General features: G+C 34.0%; 2 protein-coding genes across 4 annotated transcripts in view; one reads left to right on the top strand and one right to left on the bottom strand.

Moving 5' to 3' along the window:
* LOC137408459 (uncharacterized) overlaps positions 1 to 2,656 on the top strand; it is a 32,546-nt gene extending 29,890 nt beyond the window's left edge. For both annotated transcript variants that reach the window (XM_068094995.1, XM_068094996.1), the window contains one exon: positions 1,713 to 2,656. In XM_068094995.1, coding sequence (XP_067951096.1) covers positions 1,713 to 2,015 — 303 coding nt within the window. In that variant the 3' untranslated portion in view covers positions 2,016 to 2,656. The remainder of the gene's footprint in view (positions 1 to 1,712) is intronic.
* A 5,472-nt stretch (positions 2,657 to 8,128) lies between these two features.
* The window catches only part of LOC137408751 (putative acyl-CoA synthetase YngI), a 50,310-nt gene continuing 44,601 nt past the window's right edge, over positions 8,129 to 13,837 (bottom strand). For both annotated transcript variants that reach the window (XM_068095335.1, XM_068095336.1), the window contains 5 exons: positions 13,471 to 13,618; positions 11,141 to 11,196; positions 10,083 to 10,146; positions 9,812 to 9,883; positions 8,129 to 8,754 (listed from right to left, as the gene is read on the bottom strand). In XM_068095335.1, the coding sequence (XP_067951436.1) occupies positions 8,647 to 8,754; positions 9,812 to 9,883; positions 10,083 to 10,146; positions 11,141 to 11,196; positions 13,471 to 13,618 (448 nt within the window). In that variant the 3' untranslated portion in view covers positions 8,129 to 8,646. The remainder of the gene's footprint in view (positions 8,755 to 9,811; positions 9,884 to 10,082; positions 10,147 to 11,140; positions 11,197 to 13,470; positions 13,619 to 13,837) is intronic.

The following is a 13,837-nucleotide window of genomic DNA, read 5'->3' as shown; positions in this document are numbered from 1 at the left end:
ACGAGACAGGTTTTTTAAGTTCGAGACGAGACTCGAGACACTGTCTTGTAAAAATTCGAGACTCGAGACACGAGACAGTAAAATAATGAGCATTTGGTGATGATTTCAATACACAAGTACTAGCTACTTGGTATATATAAAATTAATAAAACTATTTTTAAATTGAATTTTCACCTGGTGTAAACGATTTAAATACAACATTTTAATAGTGATATGCATGTAGTTTTTGTAAACAAAAGTGACACAAACAGCTCTAAAATACCGAAGTTATACATTCTAAGAATTCTGAGCTTGATTTATCATAATTATTATAAACATATTGCTTTGTACATGTATATTTTTACCATCTATTGAATAGTTCTTACTTTTTAATGTAATGTGTAATGAAACCGATAGCCGTCGCTCTACAAATACATACCGCAACTACAACAACACACGATAACACTTTCATTCTTATCGTTTCATTAATGTTAAGTTTTGTTTGTGTATTAACTGTAGTATGTGAATTATATTTAAATTGTTCTCATGAAATTATATTAATTACTGTATACATGCACATGTATATTCTTATATTGAGCTAACAAAACGTCATTGTTAACCGAACACGGACTATGGTCGACACGGCCTTTCGTTCGTTTCTCCGTGTCCGTGTCAAGTTTTACCCGCGATTGGTAGTATATACGTAAAAGAGGCCCGAATTTTATGAAGGGCAGTTGGTGTTTAGACACGATACGATAAAATACAGACATTTTACCCGCAAAAGTCTTATTTATTAAATTGGATTATCCGAAGAGTAATTAGATACGACCCGGTATCTGTTTTAAGGACACAGAACCGAACTAAAATATAACAGGGCCGTTGTCCGGACTACAAGATTAGACTCAGTGGCCAACATAATCAATAGCAATAGGTAGTAACGGACCGGGTATAACTTTAAAGGCAGTTGCCCGCAATCCATTACAATATATATGGAGTTGTTGCTACCGCAAGAAGCCATGTTTTAACAACCGTGCGCAGGCGCTCTAGTTCTATTTCCTGTCTCGAGTTTGGCAATAGTTAAGTCGAGACGAGACCGAGACGAGACCGATACGAGACGAGACAGGTCGATACTCGAGACGTCTCGTGTCTCGTTCCACCTCTACTGTCTGCCACCATAAGTATTTTCAAAAAATATAATCCATTGTGCACCTATTTTATCCTACTCTGTAGTTGACAATAAGGAGTGGTCAACTATATATTAATAGCTTACTTATACTCCCAAGGCCATCGATTTAATTTTCTACAGTTACAGGTATACATCTGTTCAAAAACCATGTTAAACTTGGCCAGTTTGTTCACAAATATAAAGATAATTTTCATTGCATTCATTTTTCATGATATGCAAATATGCTACACCTAAACCTGGCTAGAGACAATCAATTACCAGTTGATATTTAAAAATATTCATTTTAGAACATCTATAGCTGTTCGTTGACGTGCATTTTGCCTTAATTTATCTAATAAATGCTTAGCAGACTATAAATTAATAAAAAAAATAATGTGTTTAAAGTTTTTCCATAATGATGATCAATGCTGTGTTTCCGTAGCTCAGTTGAAATGAAAACTCACTTGAGTACCGTGTAATGGTTTTCATGAGCAGTTGTTTAGACATCTACAAGCTGGTGCTCCAAGGTTTGCATGAAAACAGTAATTTTTGTTACTTTTGTTTGCAGTATTCTCTCCCAACTGGAGATGTACCTCATAAGACAGTTAGCGATGCTCCACAGATGAGTGCGTCCGTACAGCAAGCGGCAGCAGCTAGCTCCTCATTGGAAGAAGGAATGGAACTTCCAACATACAATGAGTATTTGCAGGCCTCGAGCGAAAATCTGCAGGCCTCAAGCAAAAATCTGCAGGCCTCAAGCGAAAGTCTGCAGACATCAAGAGAGAATTTACTGACTCCTGCAGAAAATTGGCAGGCACCAGAACATAATTCTTCTAGTGAGCTGCCTCATGAGGACCATCCAGACTTATAACTGACTGGCTTTTTTAATCAAAGAAAAAAATGACAATACTTAGTTTTATAAGTTAGTTAGTAGTTCTTTTAGGTGAAAAACCGGTCAATTTTCTGTTAGAATCCTTTTATTATTGTCATAAAAATTTTCACTTCGTGGTTTTTAAGATGTAATAATGCTATGTAGCAATGCTTATGTAGTAATGCTTAGGAAAAGATTTTAACGAGGTCAAATCTTGAAACAAAGACAATTGTTACAGTGGAACTTTACTGTTATACCCACTGTTGTGATGTGAAATTGTGCTTTTATTTTTGTATTCCCTACAGTGATTGTCTCACTGTATTGCTTTTCTATATAAGGCATTATATTGTCTCATTAATTTTCCATACACCTGCATGTACTTGCACACAACCTCACTAAAGGCCAGCCTGATGTGTGTTTATAAAGGTAGTTTTACACGTAGGTTTTTGGGTCAAGCGTATGATAGCTTTTTCTTTATAACCCGCTCAAATGCCTTCACTCACAGATTTAAACTTATAATATCTTTTGTTTGTCCTCTAACAAAATTTAATTAATGCATGCTCATAGTTGTGCTATATTTATCTATGTTTCAATTCATCTACGTGTTATAAACAATAACAATATAAAACAGTTTGAAAACCTTGAAAATATAAGTTTCACTTGAAACATTCGGTATAAATTGTTATAAAATTGTTTGCCGTAGCACAATTACTACCTTGTGTGTCTATTGTTAGGATATACAATGCATGCTGTCTCATGAGTAATAACGTCGAATTTACCGTCAAACCTCTAATTGAAGGCTGCCTTTATTTGAAAGCCACGTCCATTTGCACTATCCATCGTTTTTTTTTACGTCATCAAGCCGTTTGCACATGCTCTCGTTCATGAAAAAGCCGCCATATTTGTAGAAAAGGATCGTTTTTCTTTTATTTAATAGTACTTTTTGGTGTTGTTTTGATAATATAATAAAAAAATTGCAAACAAAAGCATCGTTTTCAATTATTTATTGCAAAAGCGTTGTGTTTTTAACGATAAAATTGTCTATAAAGATGGCCGACAACGATAAAATGACGTCACGAAAAAACGAAGGATAGGAGAAGGGTTGAAACCGAGTGCCACCCATTAATTAAACACCGGATTTAGTGAAGCTGATTAAAAGTTTTTAATCGACGTGATGGTTAAAAACACTTCGAAATAACATCAAATCATTCTAAAACACTCATAGATGAGCTTTGGAAGATTTTCTGTTAGTAAAAAAATTGCTAGACACTGCATGCTTGAGGACTAAAATCATGCCAAATCGTCATAAAATTGCTCCCATAGATTACCAGATAAATTTTAAAGGTTGACTAGCAACAAAATTCATATTACAGTTATTTAGTATCAAAAGGATCATCATGTTTTACTCTGCTGTGTTGTAGGTTCAAAATATGTGGAAATGTGATTACAAGCTCTTCAAAGCTCAAAAATAAACAGTTAAAAAAAATAGTCGCAGGTTGGAATCTCTTTTATTTGATGACATATTCAACTCGATGTGGTTAATAAACTACTCAATATAACACTTCTCGTAGCACTAGTTTATGACAAACACTTCAGGTACTACCAGAAAGCCCTTATTAAATATAGATGCTCGCTACTTTACAGTTTCGTTTCAGCTTGGTCTAATCATTAAGTCATAGTCTGATCACGTGACCCATATTTTCTGCCAACTGGCGCGAACAACTTTTGCAGCACTTTCCGACCATTGCAGGTGGCCAACAGGCTCCTCATGTTTATCGGAGGATTATATCAATGATATACAGACCCCCCCCCCCAAGGATAGGCGAAGGGCATCATGTGGGCGGGGTTTAATGATCGAGCTCTGTTGGGAATGAGCCCAAACACGGCACCCGAACAAACAAACATGCTGAATAAAGCCCTTGTAAATTTATAATTATTATGAACAATAGTGGTTATTTCACTGTTCTGTTGGTTTCATTTTGTTGTCAAATAAATATAGTTGCCCAATATTGTCACCATGATGACCAGTCAGTTGCCATTCACAAGCATTTGCGATATTAATAGGCGCAATCGTAAAGTAGCCAAAATTTGGTTTTATAATTAGATTTTAAGTATGAAAACTACACTCCACAGCTTTGCCTGCTGTCCCATTTATTGGCCAAGTCAAACAATGTGACAACGATGAAAGACTGTCATTTTATATTAGAGGTGGCAAAATATTAATCAGAAACTAGGGAAAAAAGGCCGTTCGAGTGATTTTGGGTAAATTATATTTAACTTTGAGCATATACTACTACACCTAGTATTTCATAATTAGTAAAAGTAGATAATTTGAAATGTTTTGTTTTGCATGGATCAATTTTTTTAGTTGGCGGTTACCCCTACATTGTAGATATTCAAGGTTTGCTATTGTGAACCGCAAGGGGGAGGAGGCTACTGACTGAATGAGCTAATGACACGATAACATCGAGTCCTGTTTTCCAAAACCTAACAAGGCAACGCGACCGCCCCGCGAGAATTGTGTTAGCTCCGAAACCCAGACTAGCACAATCCTAGCAGAGCACGATCGTTAAACCTCGCCCATATGATAGCCGTTGCCTATCCTTGGAGGGATGTATATCATTGATGGTATGCACCTCTTCGAGCTAAAGTTAAAAAATTAAACTAATTTTTAGGCTAGGTTTTGAGATATCAGTGCTCAAAGTGACAGCATTACAAAAAAATGAAATAGACGCGTAAGGACAAAGACTTGGTTTAATTAAACGCATGAAGTTTTTGTGAAAATATTTCGACGATTGAGCTGCATGAAAGAGTAAACAAAAGCACATGGTGTTCAACAACGTCAAATTTTAGTCGCTTTGAGAGGGATTCCAACCTTTGGCGTTTTCGTGATGGCTGCGATTAACTGTTCCCTTTTAAGAGCTTGTAATCACATTTCAGCATATTTTGAACCTACAACACAGCAGAGCAAGACATGGCAAACCTTTTGATACCACATAACTGTAGGCCTAATGCGAATTTCGTTGCAACTCAACTTTGCAGTAATATTTCAACAAACAAGAAAACTGCGTGGGAACCATAAAGAAACCTGAGAACTACTTTGCGAGATTGTTATTTCCATAAAGTACCTAAATGATATAATTGTAAATCTAGGATAACAGGCTAAGATAGACAAACTGCATCGAATTTCTTTAAAAGTGTGGAAAGGTTTTCAGTGATTTTCTTGACTTGATTTTCTTGTTTGACAATTGCTTCGTAACTCTCTATCAACTGATCCACATTTCCTGTGCCATCAAAAACTTGTGCAGGAATTAGTTGGTGAGTTACAGTCTTGTTAATCTTCACTACTTGCACTGCCCTTTTTGGGTCAGTGCCACTGTCATCTGAGTCAGAATTGACAAGCAGTTGTACTTTGGTAAATCTTTTTTGCCGCTTTCTCATATTTTTACTAAGTGGCGTTTCGATTTTTTGTGTCTGGAGGGCTTTTTGGGGCCTAGTGTTAGGTTTGTCCATACTGGTTCGTCAAGATTGATCTATGAAAGATCACACCACTATCACCACAGAAGTAAAATCAGGGCAGCCCCCGAATCAGGCCAAGCAGGAACTGATGCTTAGTTATAATAGCCAAGGCACCTTCAATTTAACTAAACTTCCGACACTACCAGCGTAAAAGCCGGTGATACTGACTCCCAGTTGCACAGTCGATAGCAGACTGTATATATACCAGTGCGCCCCAGCAAGAGCCGATAATACAGACTCTATATATCACAGCTGATAGCAGGCTGTGTATATACCAGCGCAACTTCAGCAAGAGCCGATAATACAGACTATATATATCCCAGTCGATAGCAGACTGCGTATATGCCAGTGCAACTCCAACATGAGCCAATAAATCAGACCTAATATAACAGCCGGTAGCAGACTGTGTATATATTAGCACACCCGTACAAGCCACTCGCTACCTTGGACTTATGAGCAGAAAATCCTCTGAACTTCAAGAAAAAGTATTTGTTAGTATTTTGTTTTATTATTACCTCTTTTAACATATTAATTAATGTATTACTAGAATGTAATAAAGTTTTTACATCATGTATTTAATTGTAAATAGGGTTTGTTTTTTTTAAAGCAACTGCCGTTTTGACCTACAAATTTTAACTACTCGTAACCACCAATCATATGTTGTGTTTGCTTCTGCTCTCTTATATAAACAGTTGTTTTTGCATTTGAGGAGCAGTCGGAATTAGGCGAGTATGGTGAGACATACTGTGATATAAATAATTTATTCATGTACAACACTTCTTCTTTTGTAACTTGGACAGCTTGGCTTGTAACTCTTTTAGCTGGCACGTTTTAGCTTGTATTTCTTTCAACAAGCATCTTCGTTAGCCGCTGAAACCTGTCATAATTTGAATTCTTTAGTTGGATAAATAAGCCCTGATTGACTTGCTAGTACAGTTTTAGCCTTTGCTCCCATCCTCTCTTCGGCCCTTCTCTGTCACTAACGTTAAATCAAGAATTGTCCTTTCCCTTTAGTAGTGGAAAGTCTTGTTCACAAATTTTACGCAAATTTAATATAGTTAGCAGATTTATTGCATCCAAAAAGGTTTAATATCACTCCACTGGAAAAAAGAGGGAAAAATATAGGCGACATTAGCTTTGCCCTTAAAAGGGCAAAAGTATCTTCTCAAAATTCTGACTAAAAACCTGACAGATGTCTGATGTTGCTAAAAACTTTAAAATAACTTCGCCTTGGTTTGAGCACAAATTTATAGCCAGATTTTTGCTATGAGGTATTTGTGCATTTTTATTAGATTGATCAGACATTTCCTGCATTATTTGTAGCACAATACTTTTTTTGAGGTATGCAATGATTGACAAGTTTCTTTTGAGGTTTTGGGATTAACGCTCAGTTTATCTTGTAAATCTTTGTAATCAAAGAACAAAATATTTTTATCCAGATGATAAGAGTACAGTTTAAGCTTTAATATAATGCAAAGATTGTGCACATACAGCTGAGATGAGAAGACTTAGCTAACAGCGAACAAAGGAGTTGCCATAATTTTGCACATCATTGTACTAAGGTAAGTCTAAATGAGATATAAGGTGAACTGAGTGTACATGAAGAGAAACACGTGATATTTCATATCTGAAATGTTCTGATAGTCTGAAGGAGTGTTAGGCTGTCATAGACAGGTGATCGTCTACCTTATGTGTAAACTTAAACCAAGAAGTTCTCTTTGTTGTCCCAAGACGAAAGATTTCATTGCCATAGTGTTTTTACAACTTCATTAGTATTTCCATAATGCTGCAACATGGATGTTTATATGTGTAGCACTAATACTTCTCATTCCTTTCCAAGACGGAAGGACAACTGGTTTTATCTCATACATGTAAATGTGTTTCTCCTTTTTCAGTTGCGACTCTTGCCTTAAACCTCTCCAAATTTACTACATACTTTCACATCATCATTATTAACACATCACTATATTATAGCAATGAGTTAATATTATTAACATATGAAAGAACTTAGCGCCTGTCCTCGACTACATCCCTCCATTAGTGCTGTAATTGGCTGGTTTCAAACAGCGAAGTATAAAATTGACCTTTTCGGGGATGTTTAACCATTTTCTAAGTACAACCCTTGACTAGTGAGACATTTATTTTCTATTTGAAAAAACATAAAAATATTTAATATTATAAATTTTATATTCTTAAAATCTGACACCAAATTGTTTTTACTATTTTATGCAGTGACAGTACAGCATTTTTCCAATAATTAGTCTATATTCTAGCTCAAGTTAGAGCTTGATATTTTCAAACTTGGAAAAAAGGTCATAACCTGAAGAATATTTACTATAACAAGAGCCATGTCTGTTCATCTGTCTGAAGCCAAGCTAAAAACGTTATCAAAAGCAATTACACTGCTCAGGTATCGAACCCAAATGGTTGCATTCTCAGGATAATGAGGCACCATCTTCCCACACAACCACTTTTTAACATCTACGAATAATTGTCCACATACTTGTTACACATGATAAACTCTCATGGCGCACGGAACGGCAAGCTTACTAGTTGAAATAATATACAACACGATTTGATCACCAACATAGGTATATTCGCAATAGCTTATTAAAAGTACTAAAATGTTGGTTAAAATCATTTGGAACTGGAAGTTCTATTAACAAAAAATATATTGCTGCTAAGAAAGAAAGAATATATTTAATCTATCACATTTAATCTCGGCATAGTAAAAATAAAAGAGTAAGTCTTTTAGTAAAATCAAAAGTAGGATCAACATTTTGTGTAACAAAATTCAATTCGAGTCATAAATGGTAAACATTCTTTTAAAAAATATATAACAAGAATGAAAAAGTAGAAAAAATTGTGAATGTTTTCAGATAATTTTTGCTTCTTGCAGCTGACATTATTACGTTGCAACCTTTGTGAGGTTTTACAAGTTGTATCAAAAGATTTAAAAAATAGTTTTCATAGGAAAAAGGATATCCCAAGATAATTTTAAATAAATCAAAAATATTTCCTTAAAGGGTTTACCTAAAAATTCACAAATATTGTTATGAATAATAAAAAGACAATTAGCTGTAAAACAACATAATTAAGCTCTGTAAATTTACTACGATGTAAGCTCTGCTACAAAATTTCTGTACCAATCACAGAGCCCAGTTGTCAAGTCCTTCGCGATCATCTGATGTACTGCCTCTCTTAGCTTCTTCTTGCTTACCTAAGTAATTATGTTAGAGTTGTCTTTTCATGCATACAGAGAAATGAGCATAATTCTAGTTGTAAGGTTAAATTAAATCATATCTACAGTGTAGTTTAAGTTAAATGGAGCTGCATTGTGAACTTCTAGCAATCTACTGCCAAACTTACACATTGTTAAGTCAATACTTCAGTTTATGTGGCACTATGTTAACCCCTGCTTCATTAATTGGTTTCTGAATATCATGCTCGCTTTTATATTGAGCATGTTCATAGTTTCACAAAACACATTTCAATGCTAAATTTACTCGTTTTACTATTTTTTTGTGTCTGGAAAAAATTTAACAAAGTATAATGTATTCATTTAGGAGTTTTCACCTTACCATTTTCCTGTACGATGGTTTTAATAGATCAAGCAAATGTTAGAATAGAGTAACCTCCTGTTTTTGTAATCTGGCAATATTTAAGAAAGTCCACTCAACTTACTTATTTTTGAGTAAAGAATTGAACACATGGACTTGTTTTTAATATGATTAAAATTAATAAGTACATGGGTGCTCTCTTTTTTAAATATTTCTTTTAAATTTTTAAATATATTTTAATATTTTCAAACTATGAATAGATTTAAAATAAAAAGTTAGGTGTTAAATTCACCCACCACCATGATGAACCATATCTCCACATTCGTTGTTTCACATAAATTCAAGCAAAGCCGTGCAAATGTTCTTAAGCCCAAATTGTTTTTATGCCAGTCAATATTATGCCAATCCTAGTATGATCAACTGTCCTTTAGTATGCTAAACCTTCAAAGGTCTAAATTTATAACATGAAGTCTAAAGCTATAGCATGAAGTCTAAAGTTATAACAAAAAATCTAAAGTTATAAAATGAAGACTTGAGCTGTAACATGTGACTTAAAGTTATAAAAGAAAGTTCAAAGCTAAAATATGAAATTCAAAGCTATAATATGAAGTCTAAAGCTATAACATGAAGTCTAAAGCTATAGCATAAAGTCTAAAGCTATAATATGAAGTCTAAAGCTATAATATGAAATCTAAAGCTATAACGTAAAGTATTTACCTTTCGAGAATTGTCAGTATAGTAAAGTTCTTCCATAAACACCAGTCTACAGGGTCTCTGACTTTCATCCAACTATATTAACCAGAAAATTACACACATATTTATTACATATATTTCCTATTGCTGTCTAAATTATCGCTGCCTCTAGCTCCATCGTATCACATAGTTCAGGTTTACTGTTAAGCTTCAGACGTCTACCTGATTAAGTATTATCTAACTCAAGCTTGTCTGTAAGGTTAGAGAGAAGTTGAATGTTAACCTAATTTCCTACCCGGTGTGTTGTGCCGTATGCTATTAACTCTTCCTCTGTTGGTCTCACCGCGTCTGCTTTTAGCCTAAAACAGTAAAGTCTCTTACAAAGTGAACTGCTGCAATAAAATAAAATCAATATACAATTTCAGTAGAGGAGTACAGACAAATCTCCCCGCTATGTCATTTCTGTTATTTCACTTCATTTATGAACAAGTGGCTTTAATCAAAGATACTATGATTGATGACTTAAGATGTTTCTTTTTGTAAAATTGATATGATTTCATCAGTCCGAAACTATTTTAAATTAATTATACTTAGTTTTAATTACAAGACTTCAATGTTTTTGCATGTAAGACTTGGATTAAAACATTGAATTGTCACAGTTGTTTTTAAAAACATTTTCACTTGTTAAAATTATAAAAACTGATACAGCTTAAATCTTTCCCACTTTTAACCAGCTATTTGAAATTCTAAAAATTATTCTGCTTTTTAATCATATTTATGGGAACAATGACTTTATGTATGAGTAACTAGCATTAGAAGATTTTTGTTTTTATGGAAATAAAAATTATCAAATTTACAGGCCATAGTATCATAATTATTAATATTATTAATAATATAAGTTAAAAAAAGTAATATTATTACCCTTAAGGAAAAGTAATTTATTCAATTACTAAAATCATTTCCACAGATTAAGTTTCATCTCCTAAATTTTTGAAAACTGTCTCATAAGGTAAATAGTGTTTAAAAAGATGTTTTTGTGTCCTTATTACCACATGATAGACTTGAGTTTTAATCTAGCAAAAGTCCACTAGTTACTAAACATATTTTCAAACAAATGTCTACTAAATCTATAGACACAAAGCTTATTGATGCAAGCTCCATTGACATGGAACTTGCAGCCAAGCCAAAAAAACATAAGAAGTTACTGTTTTGTACTTTATACACATAAAAATTAAATTTACTGTTACAATTACACTTTACGAAATATAAAGTTCTCAATTTCATAGCTTTCCTCACATCATAGAAGTAAATTACACTGTCAGAAGTTGCTGTAAACATAGACATAAAACTTACTTGATACAGTAAGTCAGTTCATCACCATAGTAGTCATTGGTTGACCCAGATATCACCTGAAAATAGACTTGGGAATATTATGAACAAATACAATTTTTTTACTTGTCACAGCTACGTAGTCTCAACATTAGAATACTGTGATTGGTTTGATATCAACGGAATTATATTTTCATTTTTTACTTTAAATATGAATGTTTCCAATTTTAACACAGTATTGGTCTAGACTTTCATGACCGATCACAGTGCTACAAAGTGTTACATAGTTAACATCTTTTCACCACTTTGAAGCTCAGCCTTGTATGTGCAAGCAGGTTACATGATCCTAGACCGTGTTAACAACTTTTCATCACTTATGAAAATATCTAAAATAGCAGTTCTCTTTGAACAGAATATCCTTTCAATCTCCAAACCTTTACAACTCAATCGATGAAGAAAAATCAAATATAATAACAAGTTTTTTTTCAAACTTTGACTATTTGATCTTTTTGAATATTTTCCCATTTCTTTCATTTATTTTTAATATTTTTTACGGGTTTTTTTTAATTGTGAAAAATTAGGAATTATTTTAAAACAGTATGTTATAAGCAGAAAAAACATAATGATTGTAGGACACCAAGCCTGATAAAGTGTGTATGCTTGTTATATACGAAAACAATTATTTTAGTATAAAGTTCTTGTTGCTGAAGAGAAACCTTTTAGCTTAGTCTAAGTCTGAGCATTTAATACCATAATTTTCAATCAGTTTGTTATCATTCATGCTTACAACGGGCTTTGTGAAGCAACCCCACTTTCTGACCTACTGATAGTAGGTGAGAAAACAACTACTCGAATTATCTCAGCGCCCGACTTCATTGTTAAAGCAGTTTAGAATTTATAGCCAGTAATAGCAGAGAAGTTGATGAACGATGAGCTCGATGGCTCTGTGGAACGATCTCACTTGCTGATGACTAGAGAGTACAAATTACTTCTGCATGCCGACAACCCCCCCTTCCTCGAACTTCACTTCTACAGGATTTCAATCATCCAGAAAACATAGGAGTCTGAACAGTTATCCGATGCCGCCATGTTTGTTGGAAGAATGACAGCTTTGACTGATACATGGTTTGCCTGACAGACAACGCACACAGAGCGTGCACGTGAGTTTTTCCCCAGTTTACCACCAGTTTTGTCTGGGTTACCAAAGTGAGTCTATTACATAGAGTTATTCATGAAGCTATCTATGTGACTAGTTAACCAAACATGCTAAAAACATTTTTTTTGGTACTATATCAATTTGCAATACAATTATTTATTTGCTTTTGTCCAATGTAGCTTTAATAAAATACACGACTGTTACACCTTCAGACAGCAAAAGTGATTGACAAAACTGAATTAAGTTGCTAAGGACAGATACAATTGTTTTTTGTATTTCATTGGCGAGTTATGCTAAATGCTGTCTAAATTATCTGAAAATGGTAAATTGAGTGTTAGTAAGTATTTTATTAGACTAAATGTTATTTATGATAGTTTCAATGCTTAAGGACAGTAGTATCAAAATTTTTTTCTCATCAGCTGTGAAATTTTTTTTCAGTTTCCAATAAAAGCAAGAGTAGTTTTACGAGATAGCAAATTGCTCATCTCATTATAGCATCATTCTAGCATTTTTAGCGTCAGAGCTTTAACCACGCTGACAGCTATGAAACCTTTTCAAAGCCTCGTTCATACAAAAGTTGCTTTCCCCATATTAACTGGAGAACTGGAGATAATAAACGGAAATATTTCAACTATTTTCATACTAGCAAACTTAAAAAAATCCTTAGGTAACCTGTGATTGCTGAATATTTAGTAAATCTTATTCATCTACTTCAGTATTTGCTAGCAGCAATCCAGGCATGGTCTAGGATCTTTTAATTTTTAATCAGATAACTCACAGGATGTGTTTAAGAGACTGGTTCTCTGGATCCAGACAGAGTTTTAAAACCAAATATTTCTAGTGACATGGTGAAAGACTCAAAGCTTATGTATAGGAAGTTTAGATAAAATTGGCTAAAAAATGTGGAAACGCATAATTTTTACATTGACTAACAGATACACGCACGCGCACGCACGCACACATACACTAATTCTGCCCTTAGCTCTTCAACATTAGTTTAAACCCATAACAGTGATTATTTTGCTTTTTCAACATGTTGCCATATGCCTACTAGTATGTCATCAATAGCAAAGATATCTTTCCACCACCCTCTCAATGCATAGATTTACAAGCATTCAAAGTTCTGTCACAAAGTCATGGTTATGTTTCTTGCACCAATATATATACATTTGAGCGTTGCTTGGTAACATAAACTCACAGATATGTCGTCAATAGCAGGGTGTTGTGACATGGCCTCTTCTATAGGTCCAGGATATATAACATCTCCAAAGACTTTGAATCTAATAGCATCTGCTGTTCTACCTTTGATGATGAATGTGCCATCTTCATACATCACTCCCATATCTCTATATACAGATAGTTTGCCTTCACAATAGCGGTTTGATGAGAATAATGATTATTATAACACCACAAAACTATTGGTGCACTAGCATTTAATTGAACTGATGGCATTTGCAATATTTCCATCATGTATCATAAACTAGCATTAAGCCCAGGATTTATTTAATTCCATCCCATCCGAAACAGGATGGAGGTTTCAAACCACATACTATTAGCAACTGACA

The sequence above is a fragment of the Watersipora subatra genome, chromosome 11, assembly GCF_963576615.1.
Source record: "Watersipora subatra chromosome 11, tzWatSuba1.1, whole genome shotgun sequence".
Taxonomy (NCBI): Eukaryota; Metazoa; Bryozoa; class Gymnolaemata; order Cheilostomatida; family Watersiporidae; genus Watersipora; species Watersipora subatra.
The sequence above is the reverse complement of the archived record's forward strand: the minus strand, read 5'-3'. Positions and strand labels throughout refer to the sequence as shown.